Source organism: Tachysurus vachellii, chromosome 11 (assembly GCF_030014155.1).
Source record: "Tachysurus vachellii isolate PV-2020 chromosome 11, HZAU_Pvac_v1, whole genome shotgun sequence".
In the NCBI taxonomy this organism is placed as follows: domain Eukaryota; kingdom Metazoa; phylum Chordata; class Actinopteri; order Siluriformes; family Bagridae; genus Tachysurus; species Tachysurus vachellii.
In genome coordinates, this window is record NC_083470.1 from 19,774,708 (window position 1) to 19,801,949 (window position 27,242).

At 39.0% G+C, this 27,242-nt stretch overlaps 2 protein-coding genes across 2 annotated transcripts in view; both read left to right on the plus strand.

Annotated features, from left to right (window-relative positions):
• Positions 1-563: 563 nt before the first annotated feature.
• On the plus strand, positions 564-7,572 carry LOC132854156 (sushi domain-containing protein 3). The gene is made up of 5 exons (XM_060882384.1): positions 564-696; positions 4,283-4,471; positions 5,178-5,319; positions 6,732-6,854; positions 7,019-7,572. Exons 1-5 carry the CDS (start codon positions 651-653, stop codon positions 7,107-7,109), a joined length of 591 nt encoding a protein of 196 aa, XP_060738367.1. The 5' UTR covers positions 564-650; the 3' UTR covers positions 7,110-7,572.
• Positions 7,573-10,285: 2,713 nt separating this feature from the next.
• LOC132853404 (serine/threonine-protein kinase WNK2-like) overlaps positions 10,286-27,242 on the plus strand; it is a 38,071-nt gene continuing 21,114 nt past the window's right edge. Inside the window, exons 1-8 of the mRNA XM_060881117.1 lie at positions 10,286-11,575; positions 21,107-21,279; positions 22,293-22,513; positions 23,073-23,230; positions 23,864-23,952; positions 24,655-24,874; positions 26,695-26,950; positions 27,058-27,164. Of these exons, the coding sequence (XP_060737100.1) occupies positions 10,922-11,575; positions 21,107-21,279; positions 22,293-22,513; positions 23,073-23,230; positions 23,864-23,952; positions 24,655-24,874; positions 26,695-26,950; positions 27,058-27,164 (1,878 nt within the window). The 5' untranslated portion in view covers positions 10,286-10,921. The remainder of the gene's footprint in view (positions 11,576-21,106; positions 21,280-22,292; positions 22,514-23,072; positions 23,231-23,863; positions 23,953-24,654; positions 24,875-26,694; positions 26,951-27,057; positions 27,165-27,242) is intronic.

Below are 27,242 nucleotides of genomic sequence, written 5' to 3' on the forward strand. Positions count from 1 at the left end.
CTCACACACACACACACACACACACTCATACACGCGTTCATTCACTACAGACAATTTAGAAATGCCACTCAGTCTATACAGTATGTACCTTTGGACTGGCAGAGGAAACCAACGAAGCACACAGAGCAGAGGCGGAAATCAAACTTAACCCTGCTGTTGCAAGGCAAGCGTGCACTGGTTCGTTAGGCCTAGTGGTCACTTTGTCTTGCTTTTTCTCTGACCATCTCTCTCCATCTCATCACCTGTTTTGTCTCTCTTTGGCTTTTTTTCTTCTTCTTCTCCTTCTCCATTCTGGTTATATGAATAATCATTCCCATGCTGAAGCTTTTGCAGGATCTGATTATTTAAAAAAAAATTGACCCCCTTTTCTTTCCATCTCTGCTTAAGGTTATTACATTTCATTCCTTGTTGCATGCCGTAAAAACAACCAATAGTTGCACCCTTACTGAAGAGGTCATGCAAGTACTAAAGAAGAGAGGAGAGGAGATGCTCTGTGGCTTCCTGTCGTGTTTTTTCTAACATGCAAGTGATGTCACGTGTTGCCCTTGAATTTCTGCTTTTCTGAACAACAAAAAAAAAAAGACAGTGTACAGTATACTAGTCTACACAGCCTCGTGTCACTGTGTTAATGTACACCAGCCGTGTGCCTGATGGAGTCCAAAGTGAAAAACAGAAACCAGACCAGACACCAAGAAGGTAAACAAAACACATCGATACCAACGTTTATATACACACATATATATCATGTTTGTTCGGATAGCATCAAATACCTAACTTACTTTATCCAGCTGAACACAGTCTATTTTTAATGTCTGTATAATCACTTTGGAGTATATTAAGTGATACAGTAGATAAGTGTGTCAGTTGATACTGAATGTGTATTAAAGTAGTTTTATCTATTAAAAAGTAACAAATGCAGACGTAAATCTGATCTACTGTAAGCCTGCGTGGTTAGTTTCATGAACTGTTCCGAACCTTTATTGTAACGGAGCACCTTCATACAGCATTCATTTACATTTCTGTGAGGATTTTTTTGTTGTTGTTGGTTTGATGGTTTTTGTTTGAATTGATTGAATTATCAGTTTGCTGTTACAAGAGAAGAATGAAGAAGTAAAAAAAGATCTGAGCTGAGTTAAATGAGCTAACTACACAAACTTCATCTACACAACTAACCCTACTGTATGAAAGAGGAAACTGAAAATAAATAAAATGTCTGTTCTATTAAAAAAAATTGGCTATATTGAGTGGATTTTCAGATAGTAATAATAATAATAATAATAATAATAATAATAATAATAATAATAATCAGAAGAAAAGTCCTATGCATGAGCCATTTAAAAGATCAGTTTTGGATCATTTTATAGATTGTAATGGTTTAGAAGCTGATGTACTGAGAAGCCAAACCATTTTTATTGAATTTTAAATATTTTTTTGGAAACTGCCCAGCCTTATGAAGCTAATGAGTTGAGCCAAAGAGCATTACTTCAGTCTTGTTACTGTGAAGAGACAGAAAATTTTGAGCGATCCATCATTTTATCTCAGAAATACAAACTACTACATTATCACCAGGTTTAAAATGAATGTCCATGTTTAAACTGTGATCGTGATTATGAGCACTGAATTCTTTTTAGGACACAAATAAAATAGATCAACACTATAAAATCTGAACATATCACTAGAATAAAGAAATCAAAGATTAAAAAAACATACAGTAGCAGTTCAGAGTTATTTTGTCTCTTTCTACACCCATCTGACTCCTCGCTTCCTGTTTAATGTATCTGCTACAGGATGTGGCAAAAGGCAGGTGCCATTCGGGGAAAAATGTTGAAACAGACACTGAAACAAATCCTATAATGGAGAATGAAACATTATCTAATCATTTCTTATAGGTAACTTTACAGCACCGACGCTATATTTATTTTAAATGGGTGGAAAGATTAAAAGTCGCTATACTTACTAACACGTCTATGCTGAGAGAATGTGAGCCATGGGGTTCAGTAAGTGGGTGAAAAAGTGAACCTAGCTAAGTTTGCTTGTGTGTATTGTTTTTTCACTCATTTCTTCTCAGTGGTGCAACAGAAGGGAAATTACATCCGTCAGTAAACAATATCAAAGTTTATAAAGGATACGTGAGTTTCATCCTTGACTCTTGAAATAGCTGCAGTTCTTTGCTATATTTGAAGGCTCTTTTAAAATGGAACAGCGATTCCTCTGCCAAGAAATGTAGCTCAGCTGCAGTCTAATCTATTGGATCCAGCTACATTTTCAGCTTTTGTTATCACTTGCTTTCAGTCTTCTGCTTCCTCCATTTTCAAAGAGATTAAATATAACCCTGTTTTCAAACAAAACAATAACTAATTTGGTCGAGTAACACTGGAATGTTCTTGTTAGATCTAAATGAATCAGCTGCCCAGTTTTAAAAGAAATTATTTATTTTCAAATTTCTGCTGGCAAGAAAACAAGGTAAGAAATGGAGGCATGGTTAGTCAAGCAATTGCAGTTTTGCATATAACTCTGATCAGACATGCCTTTTAGGTTTTGGTAAGATTGTGCTGTAATGTGCTGATAAAGGGGAGTGTAAATGTAAATAACCAGTCTAATATTGTGTTGGTCCCCTGTTTTGCTGCCAAGACAGCCCTGACCCGTCAAGGCCATGAGTCCATTACACCCCTGAAGGTGTGCTGTGGTATCTGGCACCAAGACGTTAGCAGTAGATCCTTTAAGTCCTGTAAGTTGTGAGGTGGTTCCTTCATGGATCGGACTTATTTGTTTAGCACATGGCACAGATGCTCGATTGGATTAAGATCTGGGGAATTTGTAAGCCAAGGCAACACCTCAAACTATTCCTGAACCATTTGGAAAGTCCACTCTGACTCTGACCCTGACATCAGTTCACCACTGTTCCTTCCTTAGATCACTTTTGATAGATACTGACGAATCCTCTGACCTGGTCATCTAGCCATCACAATTCAGCCCTCAAACTCGTTCAAATCCTTAAGCTTGCCCATTTTTCCGCTTCTAACACATTAACTTTGAAGACAAAATGTTCACTTGCTGCCTAACATATCTCATATATATATATATACACACACACACACACACACACACATATATATATATATATATATATATATATATATATATATATATATATATATATATATATATATATATATATACACACACACACACACACACACACACACACACACACACACACACACATATATATATATATATATGTATATATATATATATATATATATATATATATATATATATATATATATATATATATATATATATATATATATATATATATATATACGTATATATATATGTTTATAAAATACATATGACATTATACTCACCAGCCACTTTATTAATGTACCTGCTCATTCAGAACGCCAACAAAACGCCAGTCACGGCTAATTGTTTGGAGTCGAGCAGAGAAGAGAGCAGAAGCCAGACTGATTTGAGCTGACAGGAATGCAAAGGTGACTCTTTACAACTGTACTGAGCAGCAAAGGATCTCAGCATGTCAGGCCTGCAGAGAGCTCAGCAGAAGAGAACGGTGGATTGAAGTGCTGTCAGTTCAGACCCGGAGGCTGAGGCTGCAGTGCAAACTGGACAGTCTGGAAAAATGTCAACTGTTCATGATGATTCATGGTTCCTGTTTCTCCATGTGTTAGGGTCAGAATTTGGTCGATGCCCGATGACGCCTGAGATAGGCACAGGCTCCCCGTGACCTGAGGTAGTTCGGATAAGCAGTAGAAAATGAATGAATGAATGAATGAATGAATCCATATTGCCTTGTGTCAACAGTTTAGCTTGGTTTTGATGGTGTAATGGGGTGGGCAGAGTTTCTTTTGGCACACTATGGGCCCCATAATACCAACTAAGCATTATTTGAATGCCACAGCCTATATGAATATTGTTGGTGACCTTGTGTCAGTTGACTCCACTTTGCTTATTTAACTTTTTTTTTAGGGAGGGGTGTTTAACCCCAAGGCATGATTAGAACATGAAAAATCCATCTATCTATATATTTTTCTCTCTGGTTGCTTTTAATAACCTCCTAGCATGAATAAAAATCTATAGTAGCTAGCAATCACTTAATCCACTCTTATGAAGGTGATTTGACATGATTTCATGTGGAAATTTCTAACCTGACATCTTTGCACATTATTCCTCTAACATTAGAAATGAAAGAAAATATTTTACTATCCTGTGTCTTCAGATCCGTGGTGATGAACCATTTGATCTGTGTTTTATTTTCTAGGTCAGTGCACTTCAATTCCTCCTCCACAGTTGGGGACACTTAAACTAGTGGCTGGAAATGGGACCAGTGTTGGCACAGTGATGACCTTAATTTGCCCTCTTAATCATCGTGCCATCAGCGGTGGCCGGATTACCTGTGTGCAGGAAAGTAACATCACAGAATGGAGCGGGGGTATCCCAGCATGTAGATGTAAGGCACACACCTGAGCATGAGCCAGTTCCTTTAATGCACTGTAGATTCTAGTCACGCTACATAGGTATTTGTATTAAAGTAATATTCATTTGCCATGTTAGCTAAATAGCAAAGCTAAGTTTGCTAATCAGATTGCTAATTCCTCCTAATTGGCTGTAAATGTGTTTGTTTGGGATAGTATTTTATATATATATATAAACGTATAATGACATATGATGTCATATGATGTCAGTTGCACCTCCTGTTTTCAAAATCGTAGCAGGAGACTGACATCAAGTGCATTTCTGATACTTAGCTGCAAAATGTTAGAAACAAAAAATTTGGTTTGGTTTAATAATTACACCCTAGTCTCCTGCTACGATTTTGAAACCAGGAGGTGCAAGTGACATCATATAGAACTGAGTACAGAAAAAAAGTTAAAAACATTAGCCAGTTCACAAGAGATATAACAGCATACAACATATATTTGAATTTACAGCCATTAATAATAATAATATGAAGAAGAATATAGACACGATTATTAGTTTAAATGTAGTTCTGTTTAATGATCTTTGTTATATTTTCTTGACAAAGGGCAAAAATATTTTGAAAAATGTGAACAATACTTTTTTGTCTAATTCTTTTTTCTTTTTTTTTTCTTTTATGCTTTTCTTATTCACTTCTCTCATTTGAATGTTTTCCTATATATTTTCTCTCCTATTAGCGGTCACACATATAGAAGGCTTCCGTCTGGCTTTGTTACTGTCCATCGTCAGCACAGCCATCATAATGTTGATGAGCATAATGTTCATCACTTCATGGTTGCTGGAGCGTTTGAAGAAGGAGGAACTGAGGCGACTAGAAAGGTGAGAAAAAGGAACCGAAGAAGAGAAGAGTGCAGAAATGATGAGATGGGGTAAAGCATGGTCACACACCTAATTTTTACATATACCACTAAAAGGCCAGAATTCATATATTGAATCTCATACCTTGTACAATATATTGTGTGTTTTGTACATGTACTCTTTTTTTATTGGCGGTCATATATCTTAAGGGCTAGATGAGCTTTCACTGCAACATACATCTATCTAACACATACTGTACACACATCATTTTTCAATGATTCAACAATTTATTACCAATTACCATTTAGCAAGCAGTGGCAGCTTGGTGGACCGTTTGCTGAGTAGTCCAACAACTTAACCACTAGTCTTCCACACCCCCATGGCTTAATCATAACATAAAATCTATAATGTCAAAAAGTCTGATATAAATATATAATTTAGATCATTTTACATCAGGGACAAAATACATTGGAGCATTGGATTTTGGAGCTTTGGAGATTCCCTTCAATTCATCAACAGTATTATATTTTCACACAGGTGTATTAGTGTTAGAGTTTGAAATGAACAGATATACACTATTAAGCATTTAGCTGAATCCTCATCAATATTAGAGACCATTATTTGGGAATAATACAAGAAATAAAAGGTTTAAAGATTTGACCTGTTTTTACTGTGCGTGTTCTTCATCAATTAATATCTTTATGATTAAATATCTGTTTGATGCTCAGCCCATTGGCCATCCAATATTATATATATTATATAATATACAGAATATAAGCTCAGTAGGACCCAAACATACAAATTCTGACAGTAATATTAATTAGACACGATAGCTACTATTCTTTTATTAAACAGCTTATTGAAAGGACATAAACCTACCTCATTTAGTTGGGTAGAAACTTCCCAAAGTGTTGCAATGAAATCAGAAGCACATAATTTTTTTTTGTTTGTAAAGTTTTGGAACTTCATTTAAGATCAAGTCACAATAATATACACATTCTCTAAATAAATTTTATAAAGAATTCTTCATTGCAGTCTTTGATTAATAATTCAAAGCCCTGGCTAAGAAAATAATCTAAGCCATTTTTATTAGTTAAACTAGTAGAGCGTTTTTTTCAGCAGTAACAGCATCCACTAACTGTTTCCTGGAGTTGCTGGTTGGACTTTCTTGAGGCAGAGATTTAGTCAGGTGTTTTTTTAGGTCAGCGTCTAAAACTGTGAGCCCAAAATTTATTACCCATTGGTTTGCATACAGTTTTGTTGGTTTCTCCATTACAAATATATCTTTTTACACACACACACACACACACACACACACACACACACATATATATATATAACATTTATTGCATCATAGAAACTTTGTATGAAACATAAAAAAACTTTGTGGAGACTTTTTATATCCACCTTATACATCTTGTGTATGTTTATAGGGAAAGGAAGGAGGAATCTGAAAGACTTTGGCACCAAGTAAATGCAGAGGATCAGAGAGAATATTTCTATGCTCATGATAGCAATATCAACAACAACAGCAATAGACAAGCGCAACATCCCAGGTACTCTTTAACTCTGTGTGTATCTAGCATTTGACCTTGCACATTTAGGATTCTGCAACAAACCGTACACACACACCGGAGTAAATACAACAACAACCATTTTGCTAGCAAAACTATAATAATCAGACCAGCTCTCATTAAGTGTATCTCTCTCTGTTTCTTAGGTGTCATAAGAAAAACTACCCTGACCCTTTACCCATCCACCACTCACAGCATACTCTATCACAAATGCCCCCCCTACCTCCCTGTGTTTAACCAGACACATTAATTGTACATTACAACCACAAAATTTCATCACACTTTCCTCTTGTTCTCTGTGGTGAGATTTGACTCTAACTTGGAACAATCACCATGGAACTGAGCCAAACCGACAGCATCAGGCACACAGGAGGGTCAGGTCTCTACTGAGACTGGGAAGACACTGGAGGAGCCACTTTGAAAAGGATAACGCCCACGTTCCCCACAAATCTGGGCTGTATCAGCATAAAGATTGTTCTACAGCAATTATTGATGAACCAGATTTATACTTTATACACAACAACAAGAAGGACAACCTGAAAAAAATCCAATTATCAGAAAATTTTACATTAGCTGCCACCAATTTTACCTACTATATAACCACAATTATTAACATTTTACTTATATGTTTTTGTACTGAACTTTATTTTAAGAAACATTTCAATGTACTCTTATACATAAAGTATACTTCTAAATATCAGTGTTGGGTTGTTACAATGAAATTTGGATCCTTTAGTTTGTAATTGATGTACCATGTGATGCAAATTTGATATTTGGGCCTCATAAAAAAAAAAAAAAAAAATACAGTGAGAAACATAGCTGTTCTTGACATCTACAAGGGCTCATGAGTAAGTGTCCACATACTTTGGAGTATGTGACCAAAATAAAATAAGGTGATGTGTAGTATATTACTATCAGAGCAAAGGTGCAGTATACTGTACCTATAGTGACTCCTTGAAACTAATTCATGTATATATATTGTATATTTTGGAAAGATTGATTAATGAAACTAGTCATTAATACAGAATACTAATACTAGATTTTTGCCAGTTTTTCTTCAGAGGTGTTAAAAATATTTTGAATGTAAAGCATTGCTTGGTCTCCTTTCTAAGCTTTGATATGGGACTTGAAAAATAGGTTGTCCTTGGCCGTGGCCACGAAACTCTGTGATGCTTCTCTATGCCCAGTTAAAAGGCACAGCTGAAGACATTCAAAAGTTGGTGACTTTTTGGATTTTGGGTCATATAGGTTTTTCTGTGAAAGCTCAAAAAAATCATGAACCCTCTCAGCATATTCTTCCAATTTTATATCAATAGCAAAGCTTTTGCTGCAGTATTCAATGTTATTCGCAATTGTTTGTCCTCACTGATTTACCCTGTTGCTGACAGTCAGTCAAACATGATATTGAAACATGAAACTGCATAGTTTCACCAGTTTGCAATACCAAAGAGGAGGTAAAATGTATGTGTATTTTTAATTATATTGAAGACGTGGCCTATAAAATGTGCTCAAGCTTCTTAAACATGCTCACAACTTTAGCCACATGACTAATGCAAAACTTAAACCTGGAAAAACGTTTTGTCCACTCATTTACTACAGAGGATCATGAACTACCTCCCTCATGAGCTGGAACTGCTCATCTACTTCAGGTCTGGGATGTAGCTTAGTGGAAGCGCATGTGATTTGCATGTAAGCTATCCAGCGTTCAATTTCCACTTGCAAAATTTGGCTGACAGAAATCGTGTCTATAAATGCTCACTGTTATGGCCTGTACAAGCTAGAGGTATGTAATGCCCAATACTGAAGATACCAGATACCTTGTGTGCATCTTAGCTCTTTGACTGATACAGTAGCATTGCACCAGGTATTTCCGGTGCTATATTTGGCTTGTAAAGATGTGTTATGGTCCTGAGCATGTCTCAACAATGTTGGTTATGGTGTTGCTGCCAAAACCCATTCATTTATTGTCTTGTTCGGTTGCATGTCAACAAAATCTGCAGATAGTGGAATGATGGCCAAATGATTAGGTGTTGGTCTTGAAAACTGCGTTTGCTCCCAGTTCATGCCTTATGATGCCCCTAAGTGCAAAGTATGGGCACCAGGATTCTGAAAGATTTACCTATTGAAGTAAAGACCAGTTTTGGCTTAGGTATTGCAAGTAGACCCATACCAGGGTGGAAAGTCAAAAAGTACTTGAGGACCTCAAGCTTTATAAACTATAAAGCACTAGTTTATATTTAACCCAGCATTGATGCAAGTATCCAGTGTAGTGACAGAAAATGGGTATAATATGTACTCAAAGTTTAAAAAGGAACAAAATTTTGCTCTAAAAAAAATAAAAGGAAGCATTTAATAGTTAATCTTTTATTATGTATGTATATGTAGCATATGTAAGGCATGTAACATATATTGATATATATGTAAACATACAGTATGTACATGAACAAATATAAAGGCTATATGTGTATCTTAAAGCCTTTATATTTACTAACTGTATATATGTTTACATATATATCTATATATATAAAACATGCCATACATATGCTACATATTTATCTGCACTTGTCTATTTGCACAATTGCTAATCTTTGCACTTCTGATAGATGCTAAACTGTATTTCATTGCTCTATCTATCTATCTATCTATCTATCTATCTATCTATCTATCTATCTATCTATCTAATCTATCTATCAATCTATCCAACAGAAAAAACAAATCAGAATCAGAATCAGAATCAGATTTATTGGCCAAGTGTGTTGACACACACAAGGAATTTGGTTCCAGCAGTTTGTGACTCTCAAAAGTACAGACATAAATAACACTATACAAACTATACAAGACAATGCAGACAATGGGATACAATATAGACAGAATGAATATAAAATATGAATATAGAATGAATAAAATATATAAAATATGAATATAGAATGAATAAAATATATAAAATATGAATATAGAATATGGCTGATCATTTATGTATATAAAGGGTGGGCGTGCAAATAACAATATTGTGCAATATTATGCTTTTATACAATATACAGCAGCAGTAGTGTGTAATATACAGATGATGTGATGACTGACAGCTAACACTGGCCCTCTTTCTACTTATCTACCTCTCTACCTTTCTATCTATCTATCTATCTATCTATCTATCTATCTATCTATCACCATTTGTGAATCACATACCCAACCGCACCCTATTCAGGGTTTATTTATTTATCTATTTGACACGAATGTACCCCGTGTCATTCACAGGTTAGTTTCTCATCCCCAGCCTCAGTGCTGTTGTCACCGAGCTTCTTTCCTATTGGATCGTTTCTGCACATCGTTACTATGGGCGTGGAGGCGATGAAACCCCACACGGATAGAAATAAAAAGGTTTTGCGTAGGAGAATTCCGAGGGTTTCCGAAGAACCGCGTAGCAAAATGTATTTTTCATCGTATACACGTTGAATACAAACGCAGTTTACATGTTTATCCGCGTGTTTTAGAAGATGACAACAGCCGGAAAGAGTGGCGTTTGATTTACAGTTATTAGTATCAGACTCGCTGCTTTCATGGGTGTGATTACAAGCCGTTTAATTGGGAGTCTGCGACCTGAAAAAGCTTCGTATTTTTGGCGTCGTTTTCATTTCCTCGGCTCTAACGGCAGCTTGTTTGCTAGCGTTAGCTTGTGCGCGTGCATGCGCACGTGCACCTGCCTAAATTAAGCTCGCCGCGTTCAGCTGTAATTTTGCACCAAACGTACGTCAGTTATCACTCATTTATTTCTGCGCAGGGAGCGTAAAGCGTCGCCGGCTGCATGCGTACAACCGAGAAGGCGTTTTGTTATTATTTGTCACGTTATCAGATGAACCGAAGTTGTTAATTGTGGATCTCGTTCCTCGGTGGAGACACAGACTTCGTCCCATGGTGAAGTGCGTCAGCGCGCGCACGCTGCACGAACTCGGCCGCTGCGCCTCCATGGTGGAAACGACGCCTCTCCACGTGAACTGGAACAGAGGCTGACGTTGTTTGGAAGCGCCACAAAGAGAAAAGGAGCACTTATCATGGACCCCGGCGGCGGAACCAAACCCGCTGACGGTCCGTTGATCTCCAAGTGTCCTTCCGTTCCGAATTCGCAGTGCGAGCTCAACGGGAACATTTATGAATCCATCAGCGAGGGCAACTTCGGTAAGATGGACGGCTCGTGCGCGGTGCGTGGTGGCAGCGACCCGAGCGCTTATCCGCCGCTTCTCCGTGCCGCCGGCCAGCGCTTCATCCGTAGGAGCTTGTGGTTTGCTGACGACGTGGAGACCCACGAGGCTCCTGAATACGATGTCCGGACCGAGATGTCCACTGTTTGTCTGCGCACAATCGTGGACCGGACCAGAGGAGCGTGGTCAAGCTTACAGGAAGGCTCGAGCACGGAGAGCCAGAGCCAGGCTGGGCGTAAAGACAGCGCCACGGAGAGCACGAGCGCTGACGAGGATAAGGACAGGGCCGTGACCAAAGTGAATGCAGGGACAACAAACGGCGGAAAAAGCGCAATAAAGACCGCGAGCGAGGAGAACGAGGAAGAGGCCGAAATGAAAGCCGTCGCCACTTCTCCCAGTGGCCGGTTCCTCAAATTTGATATCGAGCTCGGAAGAGGCTCGTTTAAAACCGTCTACAAGGGTTTGGACACTGAGACCTGGGTGGAAGTGGCGTGGTGCGAGCTCCAGGTATGTAACGTGGACGTATAGCACACGCTTAGGGCAGTTAAATACGTGCAACAAAAAAAGCGCATGTAAAGGTTGCAGTGATTTATTTATTTTTTTTTTCTTATTGAAATGATTTCAGAAAGGAGAAATCATGATGATGATGATGCTTCAGTCAGTCGGCTGATTTCTGCCCAGTAACTAAATGTGCATGCATTGGTCATGACCTGTTGCAAAAATAAATAAAGAAACAAATAAATAAAAAGCAGTCAGAACTCATCTTAAAAGTTTTAGAATATGCGTCTTGGCAGATTTTGTCCAGTGAAGAACGGATGCAGTGGTAAGTTTATGTGCAAGTGATATGCAGCCAAATCCTGCATTTGTGTGAGAGTGCATCAATCAGCATCGTTCTGCATGACAACAAAGGTGTGTGTTTGGGGTTAGACAAAGTTTGAAACACTTTTGTTGCTCTTAATGCTGAGAGACGTGTGGGTCTAATGACGTGCTCAGTAAAATGTCATTTAAAGACACAGCTTAATTTCTGAACCATATTTATGATGATCTTATGACACGTTGTATAGCAGAGCCTCTCAAACTGGTCTTCAGTGCTGCAGAAGGACTGGGATGCAAAATCGTAGATAAACAGACAGGGTATTAGGACCACCTGTTCATTTTCAGGTAATGGATCAAACCACAGTTTATATTTAACTATGAAAGATGCATCCACGGTAAGCGAGGTGGATATTAGAGCTGTCATAAAACTTGCAATGCCATGACGCAGTCAGTAAGAAGTTTATTTGGTATTTTTCCATCGACTTGGTCATTGTGTGCTAACGCGATTATTTTTAACATTCAGACACTTGTACGAATTGCATGTATTGAAATTCAGCAGATTACAGTAGAGCTGGGTGAGATGCCTTATAATTTGTCACAATATACCTTTCTTAGATATTTGATTAGAAGCCTTTAAGTGGTTGATTTGATGATTTCATTAGTGAATATGTTATGTGGCCAAAGGTTTGTGGACACTGGCATCACACTCGTATGTGGTTCCTGCCCAGACTTTTGCCTCAAAGTTGTAAGCACACCGTTGTGTAGATTGTCTTTGTATTTTGTAGATTTTAGAATTTCCCTTCACTGGAACCCGAAGCCATTCCAGCATGCCAGTGCACCTGTGAACATGAGGTTCATGAAGGTATGGTTTGATAAGGTTGTAGTGGAAGTACTTGAGTGAGTACTCAAAGAGCGCTGACCTTAACCTCACTGAACACCTTTGGGATGAGCTGGAATGCCGACTGTGCCTCAGGCTTCCCCGCCTGACCTCAGTGCCTGACCTCACTAATGCTCTTCTAGCTGAATGGGCAAATCCTCACAGCCACGCTCCAACATCTAGTGGAAAGCCTTCCCAGAAGAGTGGGGGTTATTAATACAGTACAGGGTAAGTTGGAACTGGAACCGTATACTCACAAAAAAGCACATAAAGGTGAGATGCTGAGATATTCACAAACCTTTGGCCATAAAATGCACTTTTTCAAAATAAATTTCTAATTTAAAAATTGATAGCAATCATATATGGCAGTACATATAGTGTATCAAACAAATGATAGTCTGTGGAGCTTAATATTTTTGGCATATCGTCCAGCCCTTGCATCAGAGAGAAGGATGTTCATTCAGACGCATGATGGCTGAAACTGCAGCCAGTACATTGCTTGAGAAAGAGGTGGAAGAGTAGTGACAGAAATCAATATGTCAGCCATTCAGAACAGGCTGAAACAACTGTCCAGCTAATTGTTTACAGTTGTTGCCATGGTAATGTGGATGAATGAACAAATCATTGTTTCAATTTTTTAAAGTCTATTACCATACAAACACTAAATATGAAGCCACCAAGAGATGATGATTCTTTCTCACAGGTCAACTTTGGACCGAAAAAAAGAAATATATATATATATATATATATATATATATATAAAAAAATATTGTTTGTGCAGTGAGCTGGGTGCACAAATCAGCCAGAGATAACGACTGCTTATTTTGGTGTTTCACTTCCCATGCATTTTTTTTTTTTCAAGGGCGTGAGGTTCTGTGATCGTTTGAAAAGCTAGTTAAAGTGTCCCAAGGTTTTTCCCCCATTTTCAATCATGCTTATTGAAATTCTTCCCAGACTTTGTAGCCTATAGGTAGCCTATCACCCTGTACCCCTGGGGATGTTAACATTGTTTTCTGCTTGAGTTTAGACAACAGTCAGTCCAACTTCTTTATGTCTGTCAAGCTCTCGTCATTAGTACTGTAGCACTTTTCCCTTCCCTTCGGTTCCTGACCTGGCCTCAAAACCCTACATCAGACACGTACATGCAGACCATGTATCCTCCTTTCATTTTAGGCCAAACCTTAATTCTGGACACACTTTCTTCTGCTTTGCCAGGGTAGATGATCTTGTGGAAAACAACATTTTTGATTTGTATCCAAGTCCTTGGAAGGAAAACTGCACACATTATCTTGATTATCATAATGCCAAGGTATTTAGAATGATTAGATCTTCACTTGTATTTTAAGGGAGGGAAGCAACTTTTTTATTTCTCATGTTTTGTTCAACGTGAGCTACAAAATTGCTGCTCAGTCAGGGGCCAGAATTACTCAGTAACTTTTGAGCCTCCTGTATTCACCCTGACAATTTTGTAGTAGTAATTTACAGTCAGCGCTGTGTCAGGGTGGTTTGGCTGATTCGGCTAGAAATCTGTGTACACGCATTAAAAACCAATGCAGATATACGTCAAATGACTTTATGTCCATCTGCCAAACCTGCGATGGGTGGCTTGGCAATGTTGTAAATTGCTCCAGGTTGTGAATGAAGGGGTGAACAAAGGGGTAAACGGTGCCCTGTGAAGGAATGGCGGCCCATCCTGAGTGAATTCTCACAGCTCGGGCTTCTATTTACCCTGCGTACACTTCCAAGATGAAGAGCTTATGTACAGATGAAATTGCCACAGTTACAGTAGATTTGACCTTTGATCCTTTGACTTGGATCGATTCTGAATTTCTGAAGGTTTAATACTTCTTGATGTGGAAATAGCATACCTGAGTTCATCCTTTAAATAAAACTAATGTTCAGAGGCATAATCTGCTTGTGCAACATCTCCACAGGTTGGGAACTCAAAGTGAGTGAAAATACTGGTCACTCCATCGCACAACCAATTTCAAGCACAAAAATGGTTGTGGTCAAAAATGTACGTCCACTTAGTTCTCAAAACCGAGGAGTGGCGAGCAACTCATGATGGATCTGACAAATGGTGCAAGGCACCATTTTGTGTAGCAATGGAGCATCATATGCACATTTTGATCTTTAAACAGTGCTGGCATCAGCCTTATATGTAGCTTTGCTGTGTAGGTTTTTTTATCAGGACTGCTTAATGTTGTGAAATTACTCTTACTCTTCTCCATTATGCCACTTTTCTATTGGCATTTGCAAGTAAGTTCATAATGATTGCTTTCTTCTTCAGTTGAATCTTTTTGTCCCATAATGCCAGCTTTGCATATGTTATGACTTGCTTAATGCCAAAGCACAGCACAAGTGTGGAAAATGTGTAGAGACGGCAGCAGAGTTTATACTCCTGTGCAACAGTCAGCTCAGATAAACCCAGTTTGCCTTGACACACAAAGTAATGTCAAAATTTCCCACTTTCATCAAATGCCTTTTATTTGACCTGACTTAGTGTGCTTCCTAACACACCTCAACTAAGTATAGATTTGTTGAAAGTTGAGTTTTTGTTGAGCTCACCGTTACTCAGGATTTCATCGGATTGCTTTGCTGTGATTGGAGGTTGACTGGGTTTGTAGGGATTCACCATCTCCCAAGAACAGGACCAGTGTTTTTCTGCTGTACCTTCAATACATTATGCAGCACTTTATACAGATAAAGTGATCGATGGCCTGTGGAATAAGTGTGAGGCTAGCGGCCATAACACAGCGGTACAGTAACCATTTAAAAAAGAAAAAAAAACGTAGAGGATGTGTGAACGACCTGCATATCGATGGCTTTGGTCTTAGCCATGTTTATTTGTAATGACACACACTCGTAAGAGCATTACATGTAATATAAGAGCATTACAGCGGACGGTATCTGAAACGACAGGTAGGCTTGAGAAATACTGCTGATGCTGATATTGGTGCAAAAAAAAAAGGTTGATCATGTGGGTGTGGAGAGACATGTAGCCTGTAAACACAAGGACATTTTTATTTTTCTTTCTTTATTTTTCATTTAGTGTCCTATAAAAGTTTTTCGGATATTATCACTAACCCCTTCCTTTTGCAGGTGTGTTTTCGAGCTGTTCTCTGCGACTCGGTTGCACCGTCGCATTTCTTTTGTGTGTCTCTGTCAATACCAGCATGCAGTCAGTATCAAGATGGCCTCCCACTTTCACCCACATACAGGGTTCATATGGCTGCCATGTTATTCATACTCTTCACTTAGAAATACCCACTTGTGCTATCTCGGTGCAGTCTGAATAATGCATTAAGATTAAACTACAAATGTAGAAATTCTACATTTGTTCATAAAACGTACAAAAATTCCTTAAACGTAAGTACGTGTTTGTCATTTCCGTACCTTATTCAGCTGCTGCTTTGCATCTTGGCTTGATGTCAACCCGTTAGGAGAAAATGTGCTTGCTAAAAAGTGATCTCAGGGCAGGTCTCTGTAACCTGATTAGACTAATGTTCTTTGTACCAGAGATTATTGATTTAATTGGTTGTAATTTAGCTCCTTTTCCATAGTGTGTCTAATGGATGACCTTGCAGGGTTACAGTGATGGCCTGGTGTCATTATCCTGTCTTCAAAACACCAATCACCTTATCGCTATAATATTATTATTATTATTATTATTATTATTATTATTATTATTTTAAACATTTATTCCACCATTGAATGCTGTTGCAGAGGCTGAGTGGAATTTAAACCATTTCTCATCCATATAATTTAGCCTTAATGTGTCTAGCTGTCTTGTGACGAACAAAGATATTGTGTGGGATTTGGTCTTGGCTTGTCTTGCTCTCTTGTTGGAGTCAATGTTGACTTGAACAAGATTGCTTCCAGAGGGGAATTGGGCTTTGATTTTATTCATTTTTTTTCCCTCCTCCATCTACATATCCAGCACACATTTGCTTGATTTATTCAACAATCAGAAGAATTAGGTCATCGTCACTAAATTTCTGCATACTGAAAGTCCTGCTCAGTTGATTACTGTATGTCACAACAACAAAATGATCATGACTAAAAAAAAAAAGTATGATGTAGTGTGTTTTAGGTTCCTTGTGTATTAGAATTCTACTGGGATTAGTTGTATTCAAATTTCCCCCCTCTCATGATCTGTATTTACGTTGAATTTCAAGGTTAACTGGAAAATAACAAAAATATTCTTCCTTAGTGAGAAGGTGTGGCAGTCTCCTCTGTACTATCTGGTTCCACTGTGGTTTACAGTAAGGGAGAGGGAGGGCTACATGCATATGAGGAGCAGCTTTCAGTCAGCTTCTCGTATTCGCCCGAGATTCAGCAGAGAATCCCACTTTACACGAGAGCAGAAGCTATAAAACACATCGGTTAGACACCAGAGAGGCTGATCTATAATTTGGCCAATTTCTCATCATCGTGGAAAGAATTTCTGTTCTATATCAGCATTCTATTACATGCCAGCTGCAGCAGTTCCGATTCCTCTGTAGGGGATAGGTTTGATAGTAATACATAACCAGAGCTTCAGACTGATGGCACAAGGTCTGGACTCCATATCTGCTTTTGTTGGCCAGCACTACCCAAGAGGGCGTCTGACTGACCTATACAGTTATGAACAGTTCGTTTTTGTTCAACCTTTTTCGTGTGTGAAAATGTGAAGTTGACGTTATTACAGAAACAAATCGCTTTAAGAAAGTTGTGGAAATTGATGCATCTATACTGTGAACCTCACGCCATTTGGAAAATCCAGCATTTTGCTGATCCCCATAAGCACTCATTATCACAGAGTTTTCATCTTCCATGAGGGAAGTGGAGCATCAGGACTGCTTGGTTTCCAAACTTGGTTAAAAATCGTCTCTCAGAAATCCTGTAGCATCCAACGGATTGGATGACTACTTCCAAACTCCTGAAGAGTTTCCAAATGGGTGTGCCATATGCATCAGGCGTAAACTATAGGTTTAGTTATTCTATTGATTCTGGGGTCTCAACAGATGTGTCTCACTTCAGACCAGCATCCAGTTTCTCCAGTGTGTTCTTTACAGCGGGAAACTTGTAAGATGGCCAAGATAGACTTCCAGAATCTTTGAATTTGTTCACGTTGTGTTCAAGAATGCAACTTGTATACGATAAACAAAAACTGTTGGATTGCAGTAACATTGTTTCCTCCATAGCTTTTTAATTATTCCGCATGTTTGTATTGTGTCCATCTTCAGCACTGAATTTCTGATTTTTTTTAATTTCTGTAAATTAAAAAAAGAAAAAATGATGCAGAATAACAACAAATCTCTCTCCAGAATGTTTCACGCGTAGCTGCAAGCAAATTGATGTGGAACGCTAGTTATGCTGATAAATGTTGTCGCTATGGCAACCAGGAGTAGGAACACCCACTAGTGACTGGTGACTTGAGTTGTGTTTGGTGTGTTGACTTTATGAGTATGGAAACTGGTCACAATGTCTCTGCTATACTGAAGGACGATCCAGTGAGATCTATGGATACTGTAGAAATCATGCCATGGGTCTCAATTATCTGCTTGTTTCAGGCTGTTGTCGCTCTCATGAGTCTGGTATTGTTGACACTGTGGTAAAGTTTGTAATCCTCACCCTGTATGCCAGACGGACAGGAGATCGATAACATAAAGAAGAGTCTGTATGTTTATGTTTAGTCTTGAGTATGTTTATGGTGTCTAGTATTAAATTAAGTTAATGGAATTACTGAATGTTTTGACTTTTAAACTTTTTTGTATGTATTATTTTAAAAACCGCTTGCAATTCTTCTTGGCTAAAGCCAGTTGTTAGCTATATTCAGTCACTGGCTCTCCTAATTCAGTATAGATTATTCCCTGTGCTGCAGACGGTATGAAAAAGCAAACCTTACTGGCTAAACCCAGTTGCTGAGAGTGATTTAAATTGAAATCGCACGGTTGAGGAATACAATATGGTGCTTATTGTATTTAATAGCTATAGACTGGATATGAAAACCAATATTTTTTTACCACAATAATAACATTGGGCTATAAATAATACTATTATTTGCGATTGCAGTGAAACAAGTCACTGCGTTTAGAAATATCCCCACAGTAAAACCCATTAAATTCTTTTCTAGTCATATAAACCGCTTTATGAGTTTTGGATGCCTGAGAGTCAGATGAACATCTCGGTCATCCATCCACACACTTTGATTTAGCTCCCGGGGAATGCAGCGTCAATAACTTTAGTCCTCTACCAATCCATTTTTTTTGTCATCCTTCATTCCTCTTCATTTTGCTAGTTTATATTTATAGGTATGACTTAATGCTGTGTTCACATCAGTCGCCAGTCTCTGTACTACTACTAAGTGGCCACAGAGGCGTTCCTACTACCGGTTGCCATAGCAATAGCGTTGGTGTCAGTGGGTAGCACAGCTAGCATTTGACGACATCAGTTTTCTTGCAGCTAAAATGTAACAATGGAGATTTTGTGTTTATTAACTTCGGCTGTGTTTCTCTGCATCACATCATAAGGTGAAGGGGAAACTGTGTGAGCTTTTTGTCACGAATCACGTGCACGCTACTGTCAGCTAACGTTGGGAGTGACTGCTCTTATCGCTCTATATATTTGCATGAAGTTAGACTTTTCTCAACTCAGTCAATTGAAGTCAGCAGCTCATGATTTTACATTGTGGTGAATGGACATTGTGCCATTTTACAGGATATTATTACACTTCAAAATGACTAATTGTGGATTTTTGATCATCAGGAAAGTTGCCACTGAAACTTGAATGAAAGAGTTCATCATTATACAGATGCACACATGGGAAGTACTGTAAAAAAAAAAAAAAAAAAAGATGATCAGATGTAATCTGTTTCTTGATGTGTGTAAAGTGGTAAGCTGGTTAGGGATAAAGCAGGTATTTTAACCCATTAAATCTAAAATATTTTCTAAAAGGTAGTCTTGAAAAGCAGGCTGCTGGAATGGAACACGTCAGTGAACGTGTGCTTGTGGGGTTTCCGATCTTTCTGTCCTGTTAGAAACTACTAAATAATGCAGTGATCCCCAGGAGTGTGCTGAAAAGCCTGTGCACGGAGAGTGTGAGAGAAGATAGCAGGGAGGATGGGGATGGGAGAATAGAGAGTGAAAGCGAGAGAAGGAAGGACGGGAGGGAGGGAGGATAGAAGAGGTGCCAGGGTGCATATGGAGCATGCGGGGACAGCTTAGGCAGGTCAGCTCAACTGAATGTCGAAGCCTCTCTGCAGCATTGCATAATTTATGAAGCTTCAGGTTCAACCACTATGGGAGCAGAAGCACACACTTGGACTGATGAAGAACCATAACAACTTTGTCAATTTATTTCAGCAATATTCAGATCTTTCTATATGACACTCAAGATTAAGTCCAACCGCATCCCACCGCGTCTACGACGCATCAACAAACGACAACCAGCCAGCAATCTGTTACATCATTCATTTTCTAGTAGCCAGATGAGACTTAAACGTGGGGTCTCCGTTGTTTGAGAAATGGGTGTGAAAGCGGCGTGTCTTGTGAATATGGGCGGAGAGAGCGTTCAGTGTGCCACTGTAATGTGTGACATTAGCAGAAAGCGGTTTTAACATTGACATGGCGGATAAAAACAAAGGAAGAAAGGCTTGCGATAAGGCATGAAGTAGGACCCGTGTTAATATAGCATCAGCTTTCCAGCGCTGGAGAGGACTGGACGTCTTCCGCGTGAAACGGAGATAAACCTTTCACGGTACAACACACAGTACTACAAAAACACATTTGTATTACTATAGTATTACTCATTGAATTCATTTATTGATAAAAATATACCCTCGGTCAGCTGCCCTAACAGGTTCCGCCATAATACTTGTCTGGGTTATACTGGTCAGGTGTATGTGTGGGCGGAGCTATCAAAACAGGGGTGGGACCCATTTGGGTTAGGGGCATGTTTGTTTTGGTGATTTCAAATGTCAACATTGGCTTTCAAACAACGGAGATCCCACCTTTAACTGTACACGAACACTCATTTGGAGTTTTGCCAAAAGACATGTACAGATTTCTTAATCTGATTGTTGTAAGGATGGAACGACGCACAATGTAGTACTTTGAAGTATACAGGCTTTGAATAAAGCCTGTTTTTGTGTTAATTGAAAAATTCATTAAGAATGATGCCAAGTTACATTTTGTGAATCTATAGTTTATGTTGATGTTGTTATTTTTTTGATGTAATCAATTAATCAGCAGTATGCAGGCATGTATTTTAATTGAATGATGCCTATTTGTTTGCATCACAGGAGACCTCATTATACTACAGATTTGCCACTCTGTTTTTCTTTTTTTTCCCACCTCTTTAGGACCGAAAGCTGTCGAAAGTGGAGAGGCAGCGCTTCAAAGAGGAGGCTGAGATGCTGAAAGGGCTGCAACATCCAAACATTGTGCGGTTCTACGACTTCTGGGAATCTCTGCTCAAAGGGAAAAAATGCATCGTTCTGGTGACAGAACTCATGACCTCAGGGACATTAAAAACGTGAGTCTCATCTGCAGTCGGCTTGGAAAATATTGATTGTTCCTTCAAGCTGAGCTGCACTGCATTGGGTGGGTTTTTTTCCTCCATTAAAGCACATTTAACAGCTGCTCTCAGTCCTCATCAGTGGCTGTGAAATAACAAAAGATTCATTCATCTCGGCTTTTTAAGGCCAAGTTGATGATGAAAAGAAGACAATATTGTACAGAAATTTGAACAACACCGTTGAAAACAAAGATCTGACCCTTCTTCCACTGGAGACATCTGATACGTAGCCCAATAAAGCATTCTGACCATAGCAATACCAATATGTCTGATGCATTTAGTCAAGATCCCCAAGAGAACCTCTGCACTTATGTAATCAAGGTCCACAAGAAGTTTATTTCTGGAGCTCCCATATGAACGATTGTTCCCAAGACCAGTTTATTTAATCTTGTCCATTTGTGGATGATACGTGATCAATTATGTCGACCGCAGATATACAAAAGAATCGGTTGCTTATTATTTGTTAAAGGATACCAGTAAGGCTATTCCACATTCAGGGTGACTGAAGAGTTCACATGCTGTATTTATGCCTGCTTGTCAAACTTAATAATGTGACCATGACAAATGGTTCATTGTCACTGCCTGGTGTTAACCAAAGAATATGGATAAAGACATTTAATGACTGAAAATTATTTGGGAAATGTTATGGAGTCTAATTAAAAGTATTGAGCAGTCATGAGTCTGTGTTTTAATCTGGTTCATTCTGGATAAAGCTCTGGCTTTAGTGGAGGCCATGTGCTTTGGTTTTTTGAAGTGTAGTTGGGGTTAAAGCCCCAGCACCACTAAGCTGCCACTGTTGGGCCCATGTGCAATGACCTTAACCCTCTCCACTCTAGGGGCACTGTAGCTGCCCCCTAACTTCTTAAGTTGGGATAAGCAAAGAAACCTATTCCAATTTTTGTAATCTATATGAGGCAAAAATAAAGACATCTGGTGGCTTCTTCTTGTAATGACTCTGTTTTGCTTTGCAGCTATCTGAAGCGCTTTAAAGTAATGAAGCCCAAAGTGTTACGGAGCTGGTGTAGGCAGATCCTGAAAGGCCTTCACTTTCTTCATACACGTGCCCCTCCAATCATCCACCGGGACCTGAAGTGTGATAACATCTTCATCACAGGTCCAACGGGCAGCGTGAAAATCGGAGACCTGGGCCTGGCCACGCTTAAGAGAGCCTCGTTTGCGAAGAGCGTCATTGGTGAGATACCAGTGTTACACAAATATGACCGTCCAGTAGAGTTTGCTATGCTATGCTATGCTATCTTCTAAATTTCTTCTTTGCTGTAAACCGATTTTTACATATGAAAAGTGTATAAAATATAATAAAGCTGGGTTGTTAGGTTTTTTTTTTCATTTGATTGGAGAAATTTTCATGCTCATTTTATGTGCTGCATAAAACTTAATTGAACCACACAAAGTAATAAAACCAAGTCATTTTCCAGCAAATATCAAAGCCAAGCCAGCACTATAAACACAACCATCAATACTGAAATGTCACAAGCAGCCAAATGCTGTAAAAATGCTGTGAGGTTTCTGCATGAAACATTTATAACACATTAATAAACAGTAATTTCAGTTCCTGATCTGTTGCTTCAGCCTGCTTTTCCAGATGAACCTGCTGGATCAACCGTTGACACTTTTGGTCTTTATATATATATATATATATATATATATATATATATATATATATATATATATATATATATATATATATATATTGAATATATTTTTGAATATTTTTTTCCCCTTTCATTCAGGCACTCCAGAGTTCATGGCCCCGGAGATGTACGAGGAGCACTACGACGAGTCGGTGGACGTGTATGCCTTTGGCATGTGTATGTTGGAGATGGCCACGTCAGAATATCCGTACTCCGAGTGCCAGAATGCTGCGCAGATTTACAGAAAAGTCACCAGCGTGAGTCCTGCATTTCAGGCAGCTATTTGTGAAACACCACATCATATCAGACATGCCGTGTTTATAGAAAAATAATAATAATAATTGCCCCTGTGTTTGAATACTGCAGGTGCAAGGTGGCTTAGCTATTGATTTTGGTGGAAATGCTCTATTAACACCTGCATTCTATCTTTTGGAAACTTTCTTCTATTCCTTCTCACTCTTCTATTTTTTTCTCTCATTCAGGAGCATTTATAAAATTGCATTTTTCTCTTTTATTCTCCGCGTAGGGAATTTTTAGGATACCCAATTTTAAATTACAGACAGCTTCTAGTTGTATTACTGACAGCTGTGTAAGTTAGAGCATAAATCTATCTCTTACAGTATCTCTCTCTCTCTCTTTCTTCTCCTTCAATTAGAATAGGTTTAATGAAGTTCTATGAACGATAAAGCAAATTAACAAGCCACAGCACATCGCAACTGATGATCGTGATCATCCTGGGAGGTTTTCACTACTGTAAATTTATTAAGTTGTGTTTAAACAAGCAGTGACAAAACAAAGCATTCACATCTTAACATCTCACTTTCCCTCTTTGCAACTTAATCTCTCCGTATCTTTACCTTATTACCTTATCTCTATCCTTTTCTTCCTAGGGGGTGAAGCCTGCAAGCTATAACAAAGTCAAGGACCCGGAGGTCAAGGAGATCATTGGCGAATGTATTTGCCAGAATAAGGAAGAACGGTGAGTGAGTGTGTGTGTGCGCGTGACAGAAAGGCAGTTTGACCGGTGAATGATGTTGATTGGCTCTTGTTTTTTCCCCAATGCCAAAGCGACCATTTATCTACTCACCAACTCCATTCTCTAGTCTGCTGCAGCTGGCAGTCTTTCACACCATCCGATTTCATCACCTCCACTAGCCAAGAACCAAATCTACTGCTACATTGCAGTAAAGAAAGAAAGGAAGTGAAGTGTTGGGTCCTAATTTTGCTTGCACTTGTCCTTGTGCTAGACGAACTCACAGACTCTACTGTAGCAGTAGGCGGTATTTTTTGCACCGTTATTTTTATCTACTCTACAGCTCTTGCATGTTCAAGCTACCTTTTGTGTTTTTGTACTATTGCATTGCTCAGTAAAGTCACTATCTGACTTGTGGAGTCTTGATAAAGGTCTACTACATACTTCAATCAGCTCTCTGTTTTTTTTGTTGTTTTTTTTGTTTTTATTTTCAACGAAACGCTACTGTGGAACGCTTGTCTCATCGGATAAAAACAGTCTGATATTAGTCTCTTGTTCTCTTCATCTATCATCATGCTAATAAATGGAGTTTAACAGGAGAAAATTGGTTCAAAATAATGGCATCATTCTGATTTTATGCCTGAATGGCATCATTCTGATTTTTTTTTTTAAATAAATTAATTATTTATTTATTTGTTTATTTTTCAGCTACTCCATTAAGGACCTCCTAAATCATGCCTTCTTTGCGGAGGACACAGGCGTGCGCGTGGAGCTGGCTGAGGAAGATGACGGAAGGAAGGCCTCCATCGCGCTCAAGCTGTGGGTGGAGGACGCACGCAAGTTGAAGGGCAAGTACAAGGACAGCGGCGCCATCGAGTTTACCTTTGACCTCGAGAAGGAGGTGCCTGAATGCGTGGCTCAAGAGATGGTGAGCAATGTTGCGTTCTAATTATAGTCTAGTTATATATAAAGGTATATAGTTATAGTCACTATAAATCCGGTAGCATCTTTTCCAATTTGTGCCAGTGTGACTGCTTTTATGAGTAACAAACTCCTGCCATTGCTAGGAACTCACCCCCATACTCCCTGCTCTCTCTCTCTCTCTCTCTCTCTCTCTCACTGTCATGCCATCTGTCTCACAGACTGACTCCTGGAGCTGACAATACCACTTTATACACATTTACTTGAAAGTGGACATTTTTTGTTTAGTTCGGTTTATGTTCATTCAGAGTTCCGGGTTCGTCCTGATGGATCCAGTTTGCTTCAAATCTTTCTGCTTCTGTTTTTAGAAAGACCAAATTCATAATATAAATATAGCAAATATAGAGCTTACTCTCCAGAATAGGGGCACAAACTGAAATCATACAGATTTCCAGTTATATTATAAAATAGAAAAATTGTACTCAGAAGCCATCCCATGAGGCACAGTGGCTTGGTGCTCAACTTGTTTGCCTTACACCTCTAAGGTTGGGTGTTTGATTCCCACCTCTGCTGTGTGTGTGTGTGTGAGTTTGCATGTTCTCTCTGTGTCTCAAGGTTTCCTCCAGGAGCTCTGGTTTCCTTCCCTAGTCTAAAGACATGTTGCATGCTCTAAATTGTCTGTAGTGTGTAAGTATGTGTGTGCCCTGTTATATACTGGTATACAGTCCACATTTTGCACTGCCTTGTGCCTCAAGTCTCCTGGGATGAGGATGAATGCATGGTCTCCCATGATATGACAGTCTTTATAAGATTCATAAACAGCTTCATAACCAGCACATTAACTCAATATGGTAAAAGTAAGATAAGACCTTGTAGAAACGGTTATAAAAATTTGTGCACAGCAACATACACCAGTCTTATCTTGCTGAAAAAGTCCTGATAACACTGCCACATTCTTCTGTGTGTGTATACATGCATCGCATTCCAAGGAAGTCGGTCAGATGTTTCTCTCCATGTAAACACTGGAGCAGTGAAAACCTCAGACAATGCTGTGTTGTGTGTGGTGTTTTTTTTGGGGCAATAAGAGTTTGTTTAGATTGCCAATAGTTAATCATGCATGTATACGTGGGTGTGAAAAATAGGTTTTCTTACCAACATGGACTGCCACAACTAGACCACACACGCTTTAACCCACGTGTTTGTGATATCATCTCTAGGCTTTTACGTTTGGGTTTTTTTTTTGTTTGTTTGTTTGTCTCCCCCCCCGACCCCTTTGTCTATTATATGAACACTTACTTCCCTGTCTGGAAGGTCCCACTGCTCTGCACTGCATACTTTATGAAGTATGTTTTCCTTTACACATCATCTCATTAACAAGCCTTTAAAGAGTTCTATCGCTTGTACACAGATTACATTGATATCTGAAGACTTTGTTGAGGAACCGCAGCTTACGTCCTCGGGGAGTAGTGCAAGATTAGCTGCATCAGGACTTTTTATATTTAAAGGCTTTGGGCTTTGTTACAGTAGGCACTATCTAGCTACAGCTTCTAATTCGCTTGCCTGTCCGCTATATGAAGCAATGTGTGTGTTCAAGCTGCGTTTGAGCATGATTCTGTTTTTAGCTTTACTTTTGTCACACTAGAGTGCAATCACTCTCTACTTCGAGAATTGTTCTAAGCTGAAGTAATATAATAAATATACTTTATTTAATTTTTTTAAATGGAATCCTTTTTTGTGTGTGTTTTTTGTTTTAATCACCTACACAGCAGATGTGTGTGTGTAAAATTAACTGTGTAATTTCTTTTTGACTTATTCGATCTCGATCAGGTCGAATCCGGTTTCTTTCACGAAAGCGATGCAAAGATCGTGGGAAAGTCGATCCGGGACCGAGTGGCTCTGATAAAGTGGCGTAGAGAACGCACCGTGTCCACAGCCGTGCAGAGCGGGACAGCTCAGACGACGCGAGCTCAGGTGCCCCTTAGCACAGTGCCCAGTGTATGTGAACCCACAGAGCCTGAGGAAACTGAGGTAGACCAGCATGCAAATCTGACCCACATGAGCAGCAGCACTACCTCCGTGACATGTGAGTTAAACTGATGCGTGTGTGTGTGTTGGGGATTTACAGTGATGTCTGTTTAAATGTTTGTCTTTTCCCACATTTTATGTCCTCCTTCCTCTTCCTCTCTCTAGCTGACAGCGGTATTGGCTCCATCATATACTCCGACTCCCACAGCAGCAACTTGCACAGTGTCATTTATCCGTCGCTGCAGGAACCTGTTTCCACAGCAGTGCAGCAGGTTTGTATTGTTGCTTTCGCAATGAAAAATAAGCCAGTTAATTTAAAACCGGGTTTGTCAACATGTTTTTTAACATTT

Bases quoted from the DNA above. Each gene is read 5' to 3' on its own strand.
- LOC132854156 (XM_060882384.1), top strand. From the start codon at position 651: ATGGAGTCCAAAGTGAAAAACAGAAACCAGACCAGACACCAAGAAG. The intron at 697-4,282 runs GTAAACAAAACA...TTTATTTTCTAG, and splicing joins CCAGACCAGACACCAAGAAG to GTCAGTGCACTTCAATTCCT. The intron at 5,320-6,731 runs GTGAGAAAAAGG...GTATGTTTATAG, and splicing joins GAACTGAGGCGACTAGAAAG to GGAAAGGAAGGAGGAATCTG.